The following is a 21,210-nucleotide window of genomic DNA, read 5'->3' as shown; positions in this document are numbered from 1 at the left end:
GAATAGTTGGTGGATGAGGTTGCTTTGCTTCTTTTGTAGTAAACTATGTAGATAGTATAACATTTTATGTTCGTATATTGTATGTTTTGGAAGTGATGGACGTTGATTAGTCATGGAGAAGGTTGAGAGATTCTTGACGGTTGTGGTGGAATGGCAACGACGTCAACTATTACTTGGATTACTTCTTCAAGTCTTATGAGGAATATGTTCATTCTGTGCATCCCGATTACTTGTGAAATAATACCACATTTTTTTGTCTGCTGTAGCTTGTTAGGGAATTGTATATGCCAGTGTGCACTTGCTTGCGCAGGCATGGTTTTAAAAAGCGGTTAAGGTGTATGCATCAAGGCGAGGTGGCAAAATGGACTTGAGGCATCGTCTCTCAATGCCTTCTAATTCGTACCTCTTGCATTGTGAGGTGGTAGTGAAGCAGGAGTCTATAGAGAGGCGTACGTCTCTGTTATGTGGGTGTGCCTCTTTATTTAAATACTAAAAGTAAAACACTAAACTTTGGTAAAAAAGAATGGTTGGTTCTAGTCTTTCTCTCAACAGCGTTTCACCTCTCAATCAAGCTTTAAAACCTTCTTTCTTCTCACCCTCGTACTTACGCCTTTATATATATATATATATTCTCTGAACCTGCTGCATACCTACTGACTATATTATATTTTTTGTTTGTTAGTATGTAATTTATATATGCATCTTGTGCATATATATCTATTTTATATTTATTAGTATATAATATTTTGTGCAAGTATATTTAATATATTTTCTTTTTGGGCGTATGTGTTTTGCGTATGTATATTGTGTAATCCTGTCGGTAAATACCGTGTTCAGTATATTTCTGTTTAATATATTCTTTGATTTTTTCTAGTATGTTCCCACCTAGAGGCTTCAGCCTCTCTCAGGGAAAACGTCCCACCTTGCGTTTTTGTACTTTAAAACCTTGTGTGCAGGTTTGGAGCTTACACTTAGACGGTGCAGCTGGAGTTGCTAATATGATTATCTATTCCAAACCGGATGATGGATTTTGTTTGTTTCAACTTCTATATTGCATCTTTTGCTGTTCTTTTAAAATTTTAATATATCATGATGGTTTTCTTTACATTATCATCATCTTTAGCTAATCAAACAAGCGTTGTACCAAAAATATTTTACATCAAATTCACCTATGATAGCTCCTATATTTTATAGTCCATCAAAATGCGTTTAGTTTAGATGTTTGTTGATCACATTCAATTTAATTCTTAATTATAGTATATTACATATTACAGTGCTTCTGCTGATTATTAATATAATCTATCAAAAGTGACATTTATCTTGTAATGGAAGTAGTGTTTTATCAGTGCCACGATTGAAGATGCTCATTATTTGGTCTTGCATATCCCAATTTACTTTTGTTATACACTTCTTTGTCGGTGTATGCCTCTCCATCTTGATTATTACCAACAGCATTGATGTTTGATCTGATGCTTCTGCAAAGCCTGATTTAGTGTGGCAGTATGAATGGGTTGGGTGATGGCTTTTTCTATTTGTTAGTGTACAGGTGGCTGAGATACTTTCTGATACCTGTATATAAAGCTAAGAAGGTGTTGTTTTTGAGATCCTAGGAGTGTGCAGGATGCTTGTAGTATATATTAAAATAGATTTTCATGGATTGTATGTTGTAACAAGTTAAGTCTTATTGGCAAACGAAGTAGTAGGCAAAGGGGTTTGTACATGGGCCTTTAGTGTGACGTCTTTCATCATCAGATCACATTAAGGTGTTATTTGAATTTGCTTCCGTCATCATTTTCAACATATTTGTTTCATGTATGGTCAGCTACTTACCTATGGTGACTATAATAATGATACATAATGAAGGATCTACTTCTTAGTAAAATGTGCCTTCTTTAGTGATATCAGTTGAGCTTTCAATACTTTTTGGTCTTTTTTGGTGAGGAAAAGTACTAGGTTAATAGCATGCTCTTACCCACATATAAAAATTGAACTCCATTACATCTTTCTTAGTGCTGATGTTCAAGTTTGCTTTTGGACCATTGTAGATTGATATAAGCAGTCTCAGATATTTGTTTTTCTTGTAGATGGCGGCTTCATCTTTCCCTTTGATTGGATCTGGTGGTGGACAGCTTGGTTCTCAAATACCTTCTCCAATCCAGCTTCAGCAGAGGAACCAGAGTTATTTAGATGAGAGACACAGAGCCTCTGTAACTTCGTCCAATTATATGAAGCCAAACTTAACTAACGCAGGGCAAGTCTCAGTTGCTCCAGCAAGTGAACCTGTTAGCATCCCAAAGGCAAGCACCTTACTGCAACCTGAGTTATGCAAGACGTTTTCTATCCTCGTTCAATTGTTTGGTGGTGTTAAGCATCTTATCAATTTCTTTTTTATCATGATTAAATGCAGCCACAGAGCGTTGTTAGTTCTTCAGCAGCGTTGGCTTCCTCTCCTGCATTTGTTCGGCCATCTCGTGGTTCTTCAGCAAGTACGTTTTGAACTTTCTCTTAAGCTTTTTACATACATGAATCTTTCTCATATCTCTGGTGTTTTCAATTCTTCACCTTCCTCTTATGATGCCTTTTTATCTATATCATGCAGGGTTTGGTTCTGCATTAAATATTGAAACACTTGTTGCTGCTGCTGAACGCAGAGAAACTCCCATAGAGGTATTTTATGTACCCTGGCCCTTTTTGGTGGTCTTCCAGGATTTTCAAATGAAATGCCTATTAGTGATTATAGTTATCATACTAAGATAATTTCCCTGGCTCAATGAAAGTGGTGAAGGATCTCAGAAGTTAATGTATTAAGATGATTTTTTGATAATAATAATTGCAAGATGGTGTTTCCCTCCAGGAACTGAGTAACTGTGGAGTGGTTCAGAGAATGAGATGCTTGCTTTTTACTTGTTCAGATGTGATCTAGCTGTGATAAATGGATTCATATTATGTGTATCATCCTGGTTTTATGAGCATCTAATAATTCGTTGCTCTTTCTAAATATTATTTGTAAAATTTTCTGATCATTTGCTTCTCTAATATGCATCTCGTTTACAGGCCCCACCATCAGAAACTCAGGATAAGATCTCATTTATCATCAATAATTTATCGGCTGCCAATATTGAAGCTAAAGCAAAGGAATTCACAGAAATTTTGAAAGAGCAGTACTATCCTTGGTTTGCACAGTACATGGTCATGAAAAGGTGAGAAACCATATAACTAACTGAATTTTTTCTTGTGGTAATATTTTTTCGGGCAAAAGCTCTGACAACCATCAAGCTTACCAGAATTGGTTTTATGAAAAATGAATGTTAATGCACTTATTATATTGACACTCACATTCTCTTTTCAGAAAATTAGGATTTTGGGAATTTTGAGTGGCATGTTTTGGTGGTTGTCATGACTTTATTCTACATTCTTTCTTTTTGTCTTATCTTCAAAATCTTTGAACCCATCTTCATGTCCTGCACATGGAGGTTTGCTTATGAGCCTGCACATAATATATGCAGTGTCCAGTTGTTCTGTACAACTTGGTAACTGTAATCGAGCATGTAAAACTTTCTTCTCAGAAGCGGCCACTGGAGCACTATAACTAACATGATTTTTTGTGATTAAGCCAGTAAATTTGTTTGGATGATCGTTTTTAAGCTTTGCTTACTTGTATATAATGAGTGGATATTTTTCTGAGTAGCCTGGCTTACTGATCTTATTGACAGAGCGAGCATTGAACCAAACTTTCACGACTTGTACTTGAAGTTCCTTGAGAAAGCCAACTCAAAACCTCTAAACAGAGAGATTGTTCAAGCCACATATGAGAATTGCAAGGTGCGTTTTTATAATTTATTCTTTGGTGTGCTTTACGTGTGATAATTTGTGGATTGTTGGAATTCTTATATTAGATGGTGTTGCAACAGGTTCTTCTAGGATCTGAACTTATAAAGTCTAGTTCGGAAGAGCGTTCGTTGCTGAAGAATCTTGGAGGCTGGCTGGGGAAGATCACGATTGGTAGAAACCATGTTCTGCGTGCTAAAGAGATTGATCCAAAGGCCTTAATTATTGAGGTCATCACACAATATATGTTCCACTTCTAACATAGTTGTCCTTTAGTAATTAGGTTTATTCTTCAAAAATACTGTCCTCTATTTTCCCGTGTGATATGTAACTTAGTTTACCTTTAAAATAACTGCAGGCATACGAAAAGGGTTTAATGATTGCGGTGATTCCATTTACCTCCAAGGTACACAGATTAACTGGTTTATCTTTATTCTCTGTTGAGAGGATTGTGAGGCATTAAACATCTTTTTTGTTCATGCTGCAGATTTTAGAGGCATGCCAAAGCAGTCTAGCATATCAACCTCCTAATCCTTGGACCATGGGAATTCTTGGATTACTTGCTGAAATTTATGCAATGCCGAATCTCAAAATGAATCTCAAGTTTGAAATTGAGGTATGTTTACTGTTTATGGAGATAAAAAGTGAATGATATTAAATTGGGGAATCACTCCTCAAAGCCCTAGGGTTGCTTAGCTTCAGTACAAGATGGTTGGCATATCACCCAAAGGAACACCTAGTATCTTAAAGCAAATCTCTATATAGCAATTAAAGAATAACCTTTTTAATAATAAAATGAATTTGTCTTGCCTATGTCAGAAAACCATGGTTGAATGCGACATTCCTTTTGAAGGGGAAAAAGTACAGTAATTGCTAAACTGAATAGAGGCAACTAGTAAATTCACTTATTTGCTTTTGTCCTTGTGACCTTTCAGGTCTTGTTCAAGAATCTTAATGTGGATTTGAAGGAAGTTACCCCAACATCCCTTCTTATGGACAGAGTGAGAGAAATTGAAGGAAACCCTGATTTTTCTAACAAAGATGTTGGGTCGGCCCAACAACCAATGGTTGGGGAAGTTAAATCTAGCATGATATCTACTCTGAATCAAGTTGAATTACCACTTGAAGTTGCCAGTTCATCTCATCCTGGCAGTCATTCACGTATATTGTCCCAGGTTTGTTATCTTTGTATATTTCTCATATTACATCCATACTATTTCTTTGCATCCCTGGTTTGCTAGTGCCAATTTTTTGGTGGATAGTATGCTGCTCCTCTCCATCTTCCTGCTGCTACCTTAAGCGAGGATGAGAAGATGGCAGCTTTAGGCTTATCTGATCAGCTTCCATCTGCTCAAGGACTTCTACAAGCGCAGTTGCCGTTTTCAGTTGGTCAGGTGTGGTAGAGTGTGTTATTCTTCTTGTATAGTTTTTGTTCTTCTTCATCGAAATGGTTGTTGTCTTTGCAGCTGCCAGCATCAAATATTGACCAACAAGTTATTGTTAACCCCAAGCTTCAAGCTCTGGGCCTGCATTTGCACTTCCAGAGGTTCTATCCTCTTTTGACCTTGTGGCTAGTAAACAAAATAATGTTTGGTTTACCTAGCTTATGTATCTTCTTTTGTTTTACAGTGTGCTCCCAATGTCCATGGATCGGGCTATCAAAGAAATAGTTTCTAGCATTGTGCAGCGTAGTGTTTCTATAGCAACTCAAACAACAAAGGAACTTGTCTTAAAGGTGTCATTTTGCTGGTCCAGTATGTTCATCGTGTGTTAATATTACTGAAGTCTTCTCACCTAAAGATCTTGTACGTACAATGACAGGACTACGCTATGGAGTCTGATGAGAGCCGTATACATAGTGCAGCTCACTTGATGGTTGCAAGTTTGGCTGGAAGTTTGGCTCATGTGACATGCAAGGTTTTTTGTTCATTGTTTATTCATACTGTACTTTGATATTTTCTTGCATATAACTTCCTAATGTAAATTATGCATATTCTTGTATCTTGCATGTTAACAATGATTTCTTCTGTTTTTAGGAACCTCTTCGTGGTTCAATATCAAGTCAGCTAAGAAACAATCTTCAGACTTTTAATATTGCCAGTGAACTGTTCGAACATGCAATTCAGCTTGCTACTAATGACAACCTTGACCTGGGCTGTGCATTAATTGAACAGGCGGCAACAGAGAAGGTTAGATCGTTTAATCCCATTTTTCAATGCGACATATATTGTGGTGTATTTAGATGAATTGCTGATCCCACACTGGGAGTGTTCATATCACATTCTACATTCAAGTAAATCTTGGATGTTATCATGAGTGCTTGCAGATGATACTCATGGTAGTGCTTTGTTTTTTTTGTACCACACATGTACTGCGAAAAATCACGTTGCACATTTGTCCTTAAAGTTGGATGAAAAAGCGATCTGGCCACACATTTGGCAATGTTATTTACGAAGCAAACCAGAAATGAAATAGGGAGGGGGCAGAACAGATAAGAATAGACAATGAACAGATAAGAATAGACAATGATTCCGGATGTTGTAAGAAGGTTTACTCAACTCTTTATGATACAAAATCTTGTAGGTACTAGATCCTTTCTTAACTTATACCAGCATATCAAGTACTCTCCTGATAAATATCTTAAAGATCTATTCAACCTTTAGAATTAGATTGCTATACTTCCTGGTACTTGTCTTCTAATTCTCAACATGCCAGTTTATCTCTAAATAGTAACTGTTATTAATTTATGTGCTCCATATTAGCGTTGGGGGAAGGCCTGACACATTTGGGACCTGCAACTTTTAAGCCTTCTTCTCTCTGCTTACATTGGGAAAGAAGGAAGCGATTGCTTACCCCTACTGTCTGTTGAGAAAATCCAACTTAATTGTCTGTCACTAGAGTTTAAGCTGATCCTAACAAAGTATAAGCTTGTATGTATTGCTGTATGTTATTTCCATGTTAGGATTTCTCACATCTTTAAATGGTTCTGTTACTAGTCAATTGCAGTAACAATATATTTTGGTGCATACAGGCTGTACAAACAATAGATGGCGAACTTGCACCACAACTTTCGATAAGAAGGAAGCATAGAGAAGGGGTTGGACCTGCCTTTTTTGATGCAAGCCTGTATACACAAGGTCATGTAGGTGTTCTACCAGAAGCTCTGCGTCCTAAACCTGGCCGCTTATCCCATTCTCAACAGCGGGTCTACGAGGTATCACCTTAATTCTACGATTCGGTGGTTTTGATTTAGTGCTCGGTATAAAATTTAATAGTAACGCTCTTTTTGCAGGATTTTGTTCGGTTACCCTGGCAAAATCAATCCAACCAAAACTCAAATGCTGTACCTCTTGGTCCTTCGGCTCCCCAAGGAAGTGGTGCTCTACACCGGGGATATGGCTCAGCTTCAGGGCAACTAAACCCTGGAATTTTCTCATCTAGCCTGGGAAATTCTGGTATTAATGCTGTCGCACACTCCTTGGATCCTGAAGATATAGAGCCTAGTTCAGTAAAACTCCTTAGGTGTGTGGGAATTTGGTCATCCTTTATGTTTCCTATTTATGTGATTGGTCAAATGGTTTTCCTTTATTCATGTCTGACGAATTCTAGGAACTCGTACTCTTTAACTTTTACATCTTTTATCATTTCCTTTTCCATTTCCAGTGCTTCTTCGGTACATAGTGGGATGGCTGGTGGTATTGGTCCACACAATTTTGAGAATGAAGCTGTTCTTTCCTCATTTTCTTCGGTGTCAGCTCCTGAATTGCACATAACAGAATCTTCCAATGTTACCAAAGTTAGTACAATTTATAAACATGAGTTCAAGATGATGAGTTTTCATTGCTCATATCTTTTGCCTAACATGTGCCTTCTCTTATTTGCTAGGAATCGGGAGCTTATGCACAGCCTTTGCCTTCGCCTTCAGCTGCAGCTTCAGATCGCATTATAAGTACCACTGCAGAACCTTCATTGACTACTGGGGATGCATTGGATAAATACCAGATTATCTCAGAGAAGGTCTCAGATTGTCGTCACTTCAATTTCTTTCTTCTGACCATCTTTTATATAATTTCGTTATATATCTTTACTAACTAGCCCTACAGTAGAGATGTTAGACCAAGTATTTTGGATGGACCGGGTTAGAGGGGGCAGACATGGTATTTACATCCGTACATTCTAGAGTGATTTGTGGAGAATGGTTGTTGTATGCGTGTCACATGGGTTTTAAACCCGATATGATCATGCAGACTCATATTATGGTGAAAGGTTTCGAGTCTGCATGGGAAGAGGTTTCTGGGTAGTCTAGTAAAACATGCATCTTATATCCATATGCTGAGTTTTCTTACTGTATCCATGTCATGAAGAAATGAGTTTCTATGTGTAAAAAGATGTTGGAATTGGTATCAGGTCCAGGTTTATGAAGTACACAGTATTTATAGTGTTGACTTGTGATTATGCAAGTATGACTAACATATTTCAAGTGTAACCTTCTGAGTAAGATGAGAATGCAACTTGATGAAGAATGCTTGACCTTACAAAGTCACATGTATGTGTGTCTATGTCTTATAGTTACCTTAAGATTCATTAATGAGAAATGGGCTTATGCATTTATGTGTTCATATTCTACACAAAGCTTGCTCCACACCAGTATATGGTGTCATGGTGCATTTGTGAATGCGTCATAATGTAGTAGGGAGTAGTGGATATATGTTGGGCCATGGAATATGCAATGTGAATGTGTCCCGAGTTACATAACGTGTTGCTTAACACTCCAACAGGTGATATGGAAATATTAATGCATTGACTAGTCATGATATGGAAAATATTGTATGATAGATATTTTGTTTTTCTTCAAACCTTTTTTTTGTTATGAAACTTCCCATCTCTGAGGGGTTTTACAACTTAAAATTTCTGAATGAGGAGATGTGCATGTTCTTTCTTTTGCTTTTTTATTCCTTCTATTCTTGTTTACTTCAAATGAGATGGCTGTAGAGCTTACCAGATCTATCATTTGTTGTTTCAGCTGGAATCTCTGATAGCAAATGATGCTAAAGAAACAGAAATTCAGGTAATGTTCCTTTATATTCGTTATTACTTTTTCTCTCTTAAATTTTGTTTACCGAGGCTCCAAACTTAGATGTGATTACGAAATCTACTTCCCAAAAGCTGTTTCTATTAGTCTCTTTTTCAATGAGTTTATTCAAGTACTTTTTTGGATGACATTTGAATTTGCAAAACACATCTGAGTTCTTATTAGAGGATGTTTGTTTTCAGTCTATTATTGCCGAGGTTCCTGGGGTCATTCTTAAATGCATTAGTCGGGATGAGGCTGCCTTGGCTGTGGCTCAGAAGGTATTTTCATTGTTGTTATTTTGATGCTTATCCTTCTTACCAAATAGATGTTAACACTTCATCTAACCTTGTCATAGGTCTTCAAAGGCTTATATGAAAATGCAGCGAACGCCGCACATGTTGGTGCTCATCTTGCCATGTTGGCTGCGATTCGTGATGTTAGCAAGCTTGTGGTGAAGGAACTGACTAGTTGGGTATGTTTATTTTCCTTTCCCGACTTAGATGATGTTTTAGGTTCATAATGCTCTTCATTCATTAGCTACTGTCTATTGTTATTTCGATGGATATCTCCAAGAAACCATGCCATATAACTCTAGGCTGATCTCTTCGTATTTTTTGGGCTCCTCACATTTTTTTGCACTTTTTTTCTTTCAAGTTTTCTAATCCTTTCTCATGTCTTGGCACATATATTCCTCATATTTCTTTGCAATTAATTTCTTAGTGATTGGGGTGCTTAACTGATGAATTTAATGACGATTTTGAATTATTGTATTTGCTCAATTGGTTGATAAATGTTTCTCATGGGAGTGGTTTTAAATATTAATCTAGAGACAACTTGCCCAAAATACGTGCATTTTAGGTCTAGTTAGCTTCTCCCGGTTTGATAATGTCCTCACCTCATTGTTACTACTAATGCTGCTGCTACTACTACCACTACTTGCTCACACTGTGTTCCTGCAGGTAATATATTCTGATGAAGATAGGAAGTTCAACAAAGATATTACCATTGGCTTAATTCGCAGAGAGTTGCTGAACCTTGCCGAGTATAATGTTCATATGGCCAAGCTTCTTGATGCGGGAAAGAACAGTATGTGTAAACTTTGTTTTGTTAATAATAGCTACATGATTGCAAGCTTAAGATGTGTTATAAATCAATGCTTTGATGTGGTACTTCTGGCTTTTTGGGCATGTTTATGTGCATGTGCATATGTATGAGTGCGTATGTATTTACATATAATATAGATTGTATTATCATTTATTTGTCATTATAATTTACGAACATACCATTTTTAACTGTTAAACAAAATAAACCACAAGGGTTTTGTGTATTGATTTGATACGTAACCTAATTACAATCGGTCTCTATACATAGATACTAATTACATAGGATGCCCTCTACATTATACTAATTGCACTTAAATACATTTAGTCTAATACGCCCCTACAAGTTAAGGACGGGTAATGACCTGTAGCTTGGATCGTAAGAATAGAAATCTAGGAGTCGGCAACGGCTTCGTGAAAATATCAGCAATATGCTCTGTTGTGGAAATGAATTGTACATGAAGGTCTCCCTGAGCAACCTTTTCTTTGACAAAATGAAAATCAACTTCCACATGCTTTATTCGTGCATGAAAGACCGGGTTTGATAGATAGGTTGCACCTAATTTGTCACACCACAAGATAGGAGCTGATGGGGGCATGAACACCAAGTTCACGAAGGAGAGCTTGATGCCAGGTAAGTTCAGCTACAACATCAGCCAGGGCTTTGTAGTCCGACTCAATAGAGGATCGAGAAACAGTGCGTTGTTTGTCAGTGGTCCAAGATACAAGGTCAGAACCCAAATAGATGGCAAATCCCCCCGTGGACCGACGATCATCTAGACACCCAGCCCAATCAGCATCGGAGAAGCCTTGGAGAGATAAAGTAGATGCCTGACAAATGAGTAAGCTGCAGTCAACAGCGCTCTGGAGATGGCGTAGAATCCGTTTGACCATAGACCAATGTGATTCAGTAGGGGCATGCATGAACTGACACACTTTATTAACTGCAAAAGCGATTCGAGAAAGAGTAACATATTGAAGAGCACCAACGACCTGTCTGTATTTAACCGGGTCAGAAAAAGCAGGACTGTCAGGTAAAGATAGCGAACGGGACGAGGTCATGGGGGAAGGCATGGGCTTAGAGTTTGAGTGGTCTACTCGTTGTAAGAGCTCCAAAATGTACCTCTTCTGAGAAAGGATGATGTATGGTCCTTGAGGAACGATCTCAATACCCAAGAAGTAATTTAGTGGGCCTAGATTTTCTATCGCAAAGGCTGGGCTCAGTTGTTGAACGATGGCCTTGATAGCGGCATTATTGTTTCTCGTGATGATGATGTCATCAACATACAATAAGATGTATAGAAGAGTGCCAACATGATTGGAAATAAACAGTGAAGGATGAGTCTTGGAGCCTACAAAATCAAGGGTATGAAGAGCCTTAGAAAGGCGGTGAAACCAATCCCGTGGGGCCCTCTTGAGGCCGTAAATGGACTTATGGAGTAGACAAACATGATCTGATCGTTGTGGGTCAATAAAGCCTGGAGGCTGCTTCATATAGACTGTTTCAATAAGGTGGCCATGAAGAGAAGCATTTTGACATCAAGTTGCCTGAGCGACCATTTCTAAAAAACCGCAAGCGATAAAACAACCCTGATGGTAGTGCTCTTGACAACAAGACTGAAGGTTTTGTGAAAATCAATGCCATGTCGCCGATTTTACGACGAGTCTCGTTTTGTAACGAGTGATGGCACCTGTCTTGTCCCGTTTTATTCTGTAAACCCACTTACAATCAACCACATTAGTATCATGAGCACGAGGAACTAGAGACCGCGTGCTGTCTTTAACAAGAGCGGAGTACTCCTCAGCCATAGCTTGACGCCATTCAAGAGATTTGTTGGCGATGGTAAACGAGATTGGTTCAATAGGTGTAGTGGAGGTGGTGGTAAGATTAGCTGAGAGGTTGAAGGGAACCCGTTGTTTTGGGTTGGCCCGGAGGTTAGGACGTTGTCTACTTGTCTAGGAGGAGGAGGCGGTGGTGGTGATGGAGATGAGGAAGTGGGTGATAATGGAGGTGTCTGGATCATGGTATAAAGGGGAAGTGGGTTTAGGAGAAGACTGAGAGATGGGCGAGAAAATATGTGGTGAACTGGGTGGATTAGGTAGGAGATGGAGCGACAGGTGGAGTGTTGTCGGTTATCATGTGAGGTGATATCGAGGAGGTGTAGGGATATGATGATGTATGTGAGGAAGTAGGGACAGTAGGAATAGCAAAGGGGAAGTGGTCTTCATTGAAGCGAACATGACAAGCAATATATAAACGCTCGATAGCCATGATGGAAATGACAATAGCCAAGAAAGACGCAAAGGGTCGACCGAAAGTCAATTTTGTGATGGTTGTACGGTCAAAGGTAAGGAAAGCATTGACAATCGAAGACCCGAAGAAAGGAGTAATTGGGAGACGTTTGAAGAGATGTTCGAACGGTGATTTGTTTGTTGAGGTTCACGAAGGCATGCAATTGATTAGGTATTAAGCGGTATCGAAGGCGTAATGCCAGAAACGTTGAGGAACACTTGATTGAGCAAGTAGAGCGAGACCAATTTCAACGACATAGCGGTTGCGTCGTTTCACGAAGCCGTTTTGCTCACTAGTATGGAGACCTGAACGGTGATGAACAATGCCAAGGGATGAGAAGAAGGGAGATAGATTTCGAAATTCACCACTCCAGTCAATTAGAACGTTCTTGACTTTTGTAATAAATTGTCTTTCAACCATGGTAAGAAAACCTTTGAAGGTGTTGTAGACATCTGATTTTTGACCCAAGTTACCAAAACTCTACCTGCCCTCTTGGTCACGCCACTACAAGGCTGAATGTACATTCAGTCTAATAAAACATAGTCGCATTTACAAAATAGCTAAATTGACATGAAAGGGCAGCCTGAAATGGGCAATCATGTATTATTTATGAGATCAGCAGCTAGGGCATTCTACACGTAAGAGTAACATGTGTGTTTCATGTATGATGCATTGAAATTTAGTTTTTTTTATATAATGTTGGAATTTTTATGAAGTTCATCATCAGATTACAGGTAGCAAAATGCCTGATAACATGTCTTACTTCTTTTGACTTCTTGAGTATTTTGAACTTCATAATTAGTTCAAGCATTCTTAAGCAGTTGAAATTGTATATAATCTCAGTTATCATACTTCAGAGAAAGAGAGCAAAATAAGATTATGATTACCATGTTAAGTGGAATCATTGAAATGATAGGAAGGCAGTGAACTAAATCATTTGAGGTGGAGACCTACTGCCTTTGGCAAGTGATTGAAAGAACAAGCAGTTTGATGGTAGTGCTTAAGTAGATTTGTACAACCCTTAGGCTGTGAGTTGAAGTCTCGCTAGATACATTCGTGTATTAGTGTGTTGGTTGTTTCAACAAAATTCATGCTTCATGACTCCAATTAAGTGATGTACTTTTTTCCGAATTTTTGAACTGAAAAGTATTATTTTATTCGAGGGAAATACCCTGTTGGGATGGATCCAAATAGTTGCACATTTTATAGAACAGCAGATGGTTGATTGTTGTCGTCATACAGTGGTTGTTTCAGAAGTCTTTGCATGGGTCTATCAAGGCATTGGTCCTTCATAGCTAAAAGATGATTTTTTTTATATGCTATGCAGAGGTGGCAACAGAATTTGCAATTTCCCTCATCCAAACATTGGTGGCTAGTGATGCCAGAGTAATATCTGAACTTCATAATCTTGTTGATGCATTGGCAAAGGTTTGATCTTACTCTTTAATTCATATTAACTTTACTGGAGGCAGCATCCATTCTGATGAAAAATAACCTGCAGCTTGCAACAAGGCCTGATGCTCCTGAGGCTCTTCAACAGCTTGTTGAAATTGCTAGGAACCCAGCAGCTTCCTCTGGCTTTTCAGCTGGCAAGGATGATTTGATCAGGCAACCAAAAGACAAAAAGGTAACGTCACACTGTTGTTATTGAAGCTGTTGCTAGACAACATTCTGGGATCCTAACTTTCTTGTTTAATGGAACAGGTGGCTAACCATCCTGTAGCAAACAGGGACGACAGCACTGCTTTGGAATCTTCTGAACCAGATCCTGCTGGTTTCCATGAGCAGGTATATGAAGCCTGCTTACTAACTTTTCATCTCCATTATGGTTTCTGTGTGAAGGTTTTTGGTGCCTTGCTGGGATTGTATATGTATGTTTGCATTTGGTAATGAACAATAGCTTATAGTTCCATTATATTCAAATACATGATATCAAGTTCCTACTAACTAGGACTCTCTACCTCTTCTCTGATATGGTAAGCACTCGTTAGGCAGAACTCCGGCTTCATACTTGATTAGTTGTGTACCCGTGCAATGCGGCGGGAGTCGTGAATTTTAACGATTTTGAAGTTTCACTGGTTTTATTAGAGAAGATTTAACGATGATATAAGTTACACTTGGTCTTTACATATTAATACAATTTGGATAAATAAGAGTTATGGTTCCAATTACAATCTATCGATGAAAAAAGTTGTATGACAGTTTAAAATCCAATATATTTAAAATCCAACATATTTAAACGACTCCACAAATGTGTTTGATTTACACCAAGAGCAAAGAATCAAGAGATCGAGAGCGRGACCGAGAGTTCTAGAGCAATTGAATGAGAGAACTTTTAATAACTCATGGTGAATATCAGTTTGAATCTCACCTTGGGGGATGGGGAGAAGACATAGAGGTATGAGAGAGTGAAAGCATGAGTGAAAGGTGTCAAAATTATCTTGGGAACATGAAAAGAAAAAGTAATAATGTGCATTGGTAACTTGTGCTATATGTTATTTTAATTGTAGATTAAAAGATTTTAAGACTGAATGCATAAAGTAGTAGTACTTAATGCATTATGAGTTTTTTTAAGACTTTTAAGACTTTGTGCATAAATGTATAGTATTTTTTGCATTAAAAATTGTTTTTAAGACTTTTGATAAATCTGGTGTATAAGTTGTTATAGATAAGGTTCTCGAAATGATCTTAAAGAGAATCATGGTACCACATACCGGTTTTGAGAATTGAGGAGATAAATTGAAGATTTGTTTTTGAGAATTGAGGAGATAAAGATCCTTGAACATGCATCTCTTTTTTGTAACATTCACTTATCACTAAAACTCTGGTTGATGTGCTATAGCATGCACCTTCAGAAGGACGAACATGTATCTCATTTATACGAAATGATGGTCGAACATAATGATATGAATTTTTTCCAATGATTTACAGGTGAATGATACATTCTCTAGAATGAACTAAACTATTACTATTTTCTTTGACGGACTAAGAAGAGATGTCATAGGATACAAACTTGTTATAATTGAATTGTACATGTTTGGTCATTAGATGTTTATTTTTCGAAGCAAACAACCCGAATATAGGGTTCTAACTTTGCTAAAGTTGGAGATTGATATCAATTGTTCCCATCTCCAAAGGCAACAAATGTGAAACTATATAACATAAAATACTCAGGAAAGAAACCGACTATCTAAACAGATTGAAGCAGACAAATTGAATGGAAATTTACAACAATGATTGTGGTTTGGATTTCTCCTGCTCCTGGTGAAGTGTCACCTCTTCTTCTTACTCCCATTCTCATTACTAAAAGAAACATCCATGTGAAACTCTCAAGAATTTATAGAAGACTGCACCATGTAGTAGTAATCCTCAACACTGTCTTCATGGAGAGTTTTACTGCAAGTGGAACAACAAAAATCTGTTGTCTGAATGTGGCTACGAAGAGTCCCAGCAGACCCACAAGTGTTTTTGTAGATTGGGGCTTGTGTATAAACAACAAAAATCTGTTGTCTGAATGTGGCTATGAAGAGTCCCAGCAGACCCACAAGTGTTTTTGTAGATTGGGGCTTGTGTATAATGATTTTGTTTGCTTCATCCATTTTCCAACAAGGTTCTAGATAAAATCAGAAGTGGATAGCATGACCGCATAGCTACTTTATCACTTTTGTCGACTCCAGGGTCAAGAAATGGCCTGGCACTTGGTCCCATGGTGGTGGAAACAAAACCACATGGTTGGATCAAGCTGTAATCTAGAGATCTGCTGCTATTCACAAATATAGGTTTGGTTGACTGAATAAACTACTAAGGAGGAAAACTTGACTATATGGCATACCTTGGATGGGCATGTAGGCCTGGACTGATGGACAAATAACCATATGAACGCATAGCATGCCCTAGTTCTATCTTCTAACTAGAATTATTGTAGTCTTTAATATCTTTGAGTTGTCAGGGAATAGCTGGTCTTTTCAACTAAATAAATGTATGTATCTGACAGGTTTCTATGCTATTTGCTGAATGGTACCGGATATATGAACTCCCTGGTGTCAACGATGCAATATCTGCGCGTTTTGTTCTACAACTGCAGCAAAATGGGTTGTTGAAAGCAGATGATACATCTGACCGCTTTTTTCGCCGTCTCCTGGTTTGTTTTATAACTATGATCTCCCTGCTCTTCTTTAGCATCCAAAACACATGCACTTGCTCACAGAAACCTGTGTTTATCTTATCTATTTTTACCAGGATGTTGCTGTATCACACTGTATATCGTCTGAAGTGATCAATTCTAACTCTCTCCAATCCCATCAGCAAGCACAGTCATTATCTTTCCTTGCTATTGATATGTATGCATCACTGGTCTTTTCGATACTGAAGGTAGGGGACATTGACTCTGGCTTTTGAACTTCTACTTTATATATGCATTTTGATTATGCTTCTCATCATGACTTCAATTTTTTGTATTGCTAGTTCTCCCCTGTTGACCATGGATTAAGCAAGCTGTCACTTCTGTCGAAGGTTTGAATCATAAATCGTAACCGACTTTTTTTAATACACATTTCAGTAGTTGCATATGATGACTGGAAATTACTCCGTATTTTGTGCTACAGGTGTTAGCAGTGACTGTGAGATTCATTCAGAAGGATGCAGAGGAGAAGAAAACATCGTTCAATCCTAGGCCATATTTCAGGTTATTCATTGATTGGCTGCTTGACCTTAGCACCCTGGATCCTGTTTTTGAAGGCGCAAACTTTCAGGTATTTGCATTTTTCTATTGAACTTGTAAATGCATTTCATCTAAATTATCTTCTTTGTTAAGTTACTAATTTGCTTTGGGCTTGTACAGGTTTTGACAGCTCTAGCAACTTCTTTTCATGCCCTGCAGCCTCTGAAAGTTCCTGCATTCAGGTTAGTAAAATATTCTCTGTTTTGAGTTTATTGTAGTTGGTATTGGGTTAATCAGATTTAAGATGTTCATCAAAGTAATTATAAATATTTGGAGTCGATTTATCATGTCAAAAAGTTAGACGACCTGTGCTGACCTAGTGCTCTAGTAATCAATTGAGCTTCTAAGTGGAGTCTCACATTTATCTTTGCCATGCCATGCCCCTTTGAGCTTGAAATAGATGTGTAGGGTCAACTGATATGAAGTCACACATACTTGGATCATGTTTAATATACAGATTAGGACATGATTTGACATGTCTGACCATGTGTATTTTCTTCAGCCAGAATTAAATATTTAGAACTTCCATAAACTTCAGTAAGCTATTTTGTTAGTGTCATACATATGACCAAGATATCCTATGAAAAGCAATAAAGCCATCTGTATGAGTGTATTCTCATGTGTCAGTTGAAGTTCATGCAGGGAACATGGAACAACACTTTATAGTTTCCTACCGCACTCAAATATGTGCAGTGCACATACCAATATATATATATATATATATATATATATATATATATAGTTAAGATGCAAAATTAATTCCACAAAAATGTCATGAGGGAAGAAAAGTTATAGATAAGTTTCTGTTTTGGAATGCAATCTTAAACTAATAATGACCGACAACCATTTTCTTGTCTACGTTCATCTAATGTGGACAAATTGGTCTTCAGCTTTGTATGGCTTGAGCTAGTAAGTCACAGAAGTTTCATGCCGAAACTGCTCAGTGGAAATGCTCAGAAGGGGTGGCCATATTTCCAACGCTTGCTGGTAGACTTGTTCCAGTTCATGGAGCCTTTCTTGAGGAATGCTGAACTTGGGGAGCCGGTTTGCAATCTTCTACTGATAACTTTTCTCTTAGCATGCATACAGACTTCATCATCTTATTTTTATTTTTTTCTTGTTGCTCAGGTTCGTTTTCTGTACAAAGGCACACTCAGAGTGCTGTTGGTGTTGCTTCATGATTTTCCAGAGTTCCTTTGTGATTATCATTTCAGTTTCTGTGATATCATTCCTCCAAGCTGCATCCAGATGCGGAATATAGTACTCAGTGCGTTTCCACGCAACATGAGGCTACCTGACCCGTCCACTCCCAACTTGAAGGTCTCTGTCTTGTCTTAGTTGAGTATAGATATGCACAAGGCCTGGTCTTTTTCAGATAGCAAAAAAAATGCCCAGGCTTTTAGGGCTTTTTTGGTTGAAAAAAGAGTGACCTGATTGGGCTTTAAGGCCGGACCTGCACTCAGGCTTTTCAGGCTGGGCTTCAGGTGTCTCATCGTGATCCGAATTAATCCTTGATCTTTCTTTCAGATTGATCTGCTGGCTGAGATTAGTCAATCGCCCCGCATTCTTTCAGAGGTCGATGCAGCTTTGAAAGCCAAGCAAATGAAAAGTGATGTGGATGAGTATCTTAAGGTACAGACTTTTGTTTTATAATCGCAATTTTGAATCAAAGCTCTATGGTTGTTCAAAATACATGCGAGCTAGAAACGAGTAAAGATGAACCCTAATTCTGATCCTTTTCAGAATTTAAGTTGATTCATGTGTCTGTTCTTGTTTTTGTTCTAGTGGGTATTTAATTATAATTATTTATGCAGACGAGGCCACAAGGAACTTCATTTCTTTCTGAATTGAAGCAGAAACTACTTCTTTCACCAAATGAGGCTGCAAGAGCTGGAACACGATACAACGTGCCTTTGATGAACTCCCTTGTACTTTACGTTGGAATGCAGGTATATTTCCTCCTCTCTTTTCTGTATATCTTAGTCTCTTTTTTGGATTATTAGAAGAGTCGAGCGAAAAGTATGTGAAAGGAAGAAATATAGATATGCTAAAATTTGAAAGGTTCTGTATGAGTAAACGATAGCAATACAAATAGAAAGAGAGAAAAGCCTTCACTGCAAATTGTGTAGGTTTGATTTTGAAAAATTTCTTCAAATAACTGTTGATATCGTTTAAAGCCATGAATAGCTTGAGTAGAAAGTTGTCTTACGATGAAAGCATGATGGTGCAGGCGATCCAGCAGCTGCAGGCAAGAACTCCTCATGGACAGTCAATGGCAAGTAATGCTTCACTGGCTATCTTCTTGGTGGGTGCTGCTTTAGATATCTTTCAAACGCTAATACTGGAGCTAGAGACGGAAGGACGTTACCTCTTTTTGAACGCCGTTGCAAACCAACTGCGCTATCCCAACAACCACACACATTACTTTTCCTTCATCCTTCTTTACTTGTTCTCCGAATCGAACCAGGTGAGTTCAATCATACGTTTCTTACTTGTCTATGCAAAGATTATGAAATCGTGAAAACCATGTATTGTTTCACAAACAAATACATGTGAACACATTGTAAAACAAATATATGTTCAATCAAATACCTTAGGGTAAAATTCACATGGTTCTCCCCAGATTTACGGTTGTCATTTTGATTATTCCCTTATATCTATGTGTGTGTACAAAGTATAGTAATGGGTGAGTGAATATGAACTGTATGCAGGAAGCAATCCAGGAACAGATCACGAGAGTTCTATTGGAGCGATTGATCGTTAACCGACCACACCCTTGGGGACTTCTAATCACCTTCATTGAGCTAATTAAGGTAAAATCAACCATGTGATGAAAATGTCGAGTTGATTCATACATATAATTAACCTGTTATATTATATTTATGATGCAGAACCCTAGGTACAACTTCTGGAGCCGATCTTTCACAAGGTGTGCTCCAGAGATCGAGAAACTGTTTGAGTCGGTTTCAAGATCGTGTGGCGGCCCAAAACCCGTGGATGACAATGTGGTTGCTGATACCATGCACTAGTTGTTTAAATTTGTGTTGATGTAAATAGATAGCAAGTATGTTTTGAGGCCAATTACTAGTGTTTTAGACATCCAACACTTTCTATTTCTGCATATTATTCTTCCTCTTTGAGGGAATATTTGTTTTTACCAAATACCTTTTTGTAAGCCTGTGTACATGCTCAGCTACTTGTATGCTTATTTAAACATGCCTCTTTTATCTTTTGAAAATTTAGCTTCTTATGGTATAAGATTTGGTGCTTAAGGATCGTGTTAGAAGTGTAATAAGAGATCTGGACCCTTGATCGCTTTTAATTTCAAATCCATCTATGAATTTCGCGTTTGATATGGAAATTGATCTGGTGAATTTTGGTACATCTTTTCTCGGTGCATCTCATCCTAATGTGCATCCAAGGATGGAGATCTCTTTTACGCTTCTCAGAGAATTATAGAGGATATTAAGATGTTTAACGAAAATATAGAACTTCAGGACACCCACAAAGGAACTTCTATGCCCCATACCGGTTAACTAATTACTCATTATTTTTATCGGGTGAGACATGCTTACTCGGTAAGAGATGATGGTTTTTATTAGAAATTTTATCGTGTACTTTTGCTAACCAAAAATCTTATCCATCAAATGAGGATGGTAACACTTACCCGATAAGAGATGCTTATATTATGTTATTTTAATTATCGATAATCTTACATGGTTAAGTAACTGATGATGGTGATTTTTATCTGATAAACACTTACCCAATTTGTGTTTGTAATTGTTTCTAACATGTATATCTATATGGATGAACTTGGATGCTTATTGATGTTGAAGTCCATCTACTTTGATAAGGGCTCGTTTGTTAATAGTTTAATTAGCTTTAATGAGACTTACAACCTACTGTTAACTATATATGATTGTTTGATAATGGCTTAATAATATAGAAAATGACTTATTCAATAAGCTTTTAGGAGTGAATTTTATGCAAAGTGACAAGTTTTTATTGTTACAAACATGTTTCTCCAAATTAAAAGAACACTCTTTCTATCTATAAAAAACCTTCCAAAATAGAATATTTTCAATATATGCAGACATATTAATCTATCCAGACAGTTTTATACATATAAGAATTTGAAAAACCAATCAAAAGTTTGAGAGGCATATTCTAACTATTTTCTTTTTTAACTCATACT

At 37.6% G+C, this 21,210-nt stretch overlaps 1 protein-coding gene across 3 annotated transcripts in view; it reads left to right on the top strand.

Moving 5' to 3' along the window:
• LOC112526501 (CCR4-NOT transcription complex subunit 1) overlaps positions 1–20,253 on the top strand; it is a 30,454-nt gene extending 10,201 nt beyond the window's left edge. For 2 of the 3 annotated variants that reach the window (XM_025136797.1, XM_025136795.1), the window contains 37 exons: positions 2,085–2,297; positions 2,408–2,486; positions 2,600–2,667; positions 3,055–3,200; positions 3,714–3,822; positions 3,912–4,058; positions 4,187–4,234; positions 4,316–4,444; positions 4,764–5,003; positions 5,091–5,222; positions 5,295–5,374; positions 5,458–5,563; positions 5,650–5,745; positions 5,865–6,017; positions 6,860–7,042; positions 7,121–7,350; positions 7,492–7,624; positions 7,714–7,845; positions 8,852–8,896; positions 9,103–9,180; positions 9,258–9,374; positions 9,862–9,988; positions 13,623–13,723; positions 13,797–13,922; positions 14,000–14,083; positions 16,290–16,436; positions 16,535–16,666; positions 16,760–16,807; positions 16,900–17,046; positions 17,136–17,197; positions 17,906–18,059; positions 18,144–18,335; positions 18,543–18,647; positions 18,830–18,964; positions 19,246–19,482; positions 19,727–19,828; positions 19,907–20,253. In XM_025136797.1, coding sequence (XP_024992565.1) covers positions 2,085–2,297; positions 2,408–2,486; positions 2,600–2,667; positions 3,055–3,200; positions 3,714–3,822; positions 3,912–4,058; positions 4,187–4,234; positions 4,316–4,444; positions 4,764–5,003; positions 5,091–5,222; positions 5,295–5,374; positions 5,458–5,563; positions 5,650–5,745; positions 5,865–6,017; positions 6,860–7,042; positions 7,121–7,350; positions 7,492–7,624; positions 7,714–7,845; positions 8,852–8,896; positions 9,103–9,180; positions 9,258–9,374; positions 9,862–9,988; positions 13,623–13,723; positions 13,797–13,922; positions 14,000–14,083; positions 16,290–16,436; positions 16,535–16,666; positions 16,760–16,807; positions 16,900–17,046; positions 17,136–17,197; positions 17,906–18,059; positions 18,144–18,335; positions 18,543–18,647; positions 18,830–18,964; positions 19,246–19,482; positions 19,727–19,828; positions 19,907–20,044 — 4,701 coding nt within the window. In that variant the 3' untranslated portion in view covers positions 20,045–20,253. The remainder of the gene's footprint in view (positions 1–2,084; positions 2,298–2,407; positions 2,487–2,599; positions 2,668–3,054; positions 3,201–3,713; positions 3,823–3,911; positions 4,059–4,186; positions 4,235–4,315; positions 4,445–4,763; positions 5,004–5,090; positions 5,223–5,294; positions 5,375–5,457; positions 5,564–5,649; positions 5,746–5,864; positions 6,018–6,859; positions 7,043–7,120; positions 7,351–7,491; positions 7,625–7,713; positions 7,846–8,851; positions 8,897–9,102; positions 9,181–9,257; positions 9,375–9,861; positions 9,989–13,622; positions 13,724–13,796; positions 13,923–13,999; positions 14,084–16,289; positions 16,437–16,534; positions 16,667–16,759; positions 16,808–16,899; positions 17,047–17,135; positions 17,198–17,905; positions 18,060–18,143; positions 18,336–18,542; positions 18,648–18,829; positions 18,965–19,245; positions 19,483–19,726; positions 19,829–19,906) is intronic. The other variant, XM_025136798.1, reaches the window with a different exon arrangement.
• Positions 20,254–21,210: the final 957 nt, after the last annotated feature.

The sequence above is a fragment of the Cynara cardunculus genome (genome assembly GCF_001531365.2).
Source record: "Cynara cardunculus var. scolymus isolate 2C chromosome LG 14, CcrdV1, whole genome shotgun sequence".
NCBI classification, from domain to species: Eukaryota; Viridiplantae; Streptophyta; class Magnoliopsida; order Asterales; family Asteraceae; genus Cynara; species Cynara cardunculus.
Note: the sequence above shows the minus strand (reverse complement) of the source record. Positions and strands in the feature narration are given on the sequence as shown.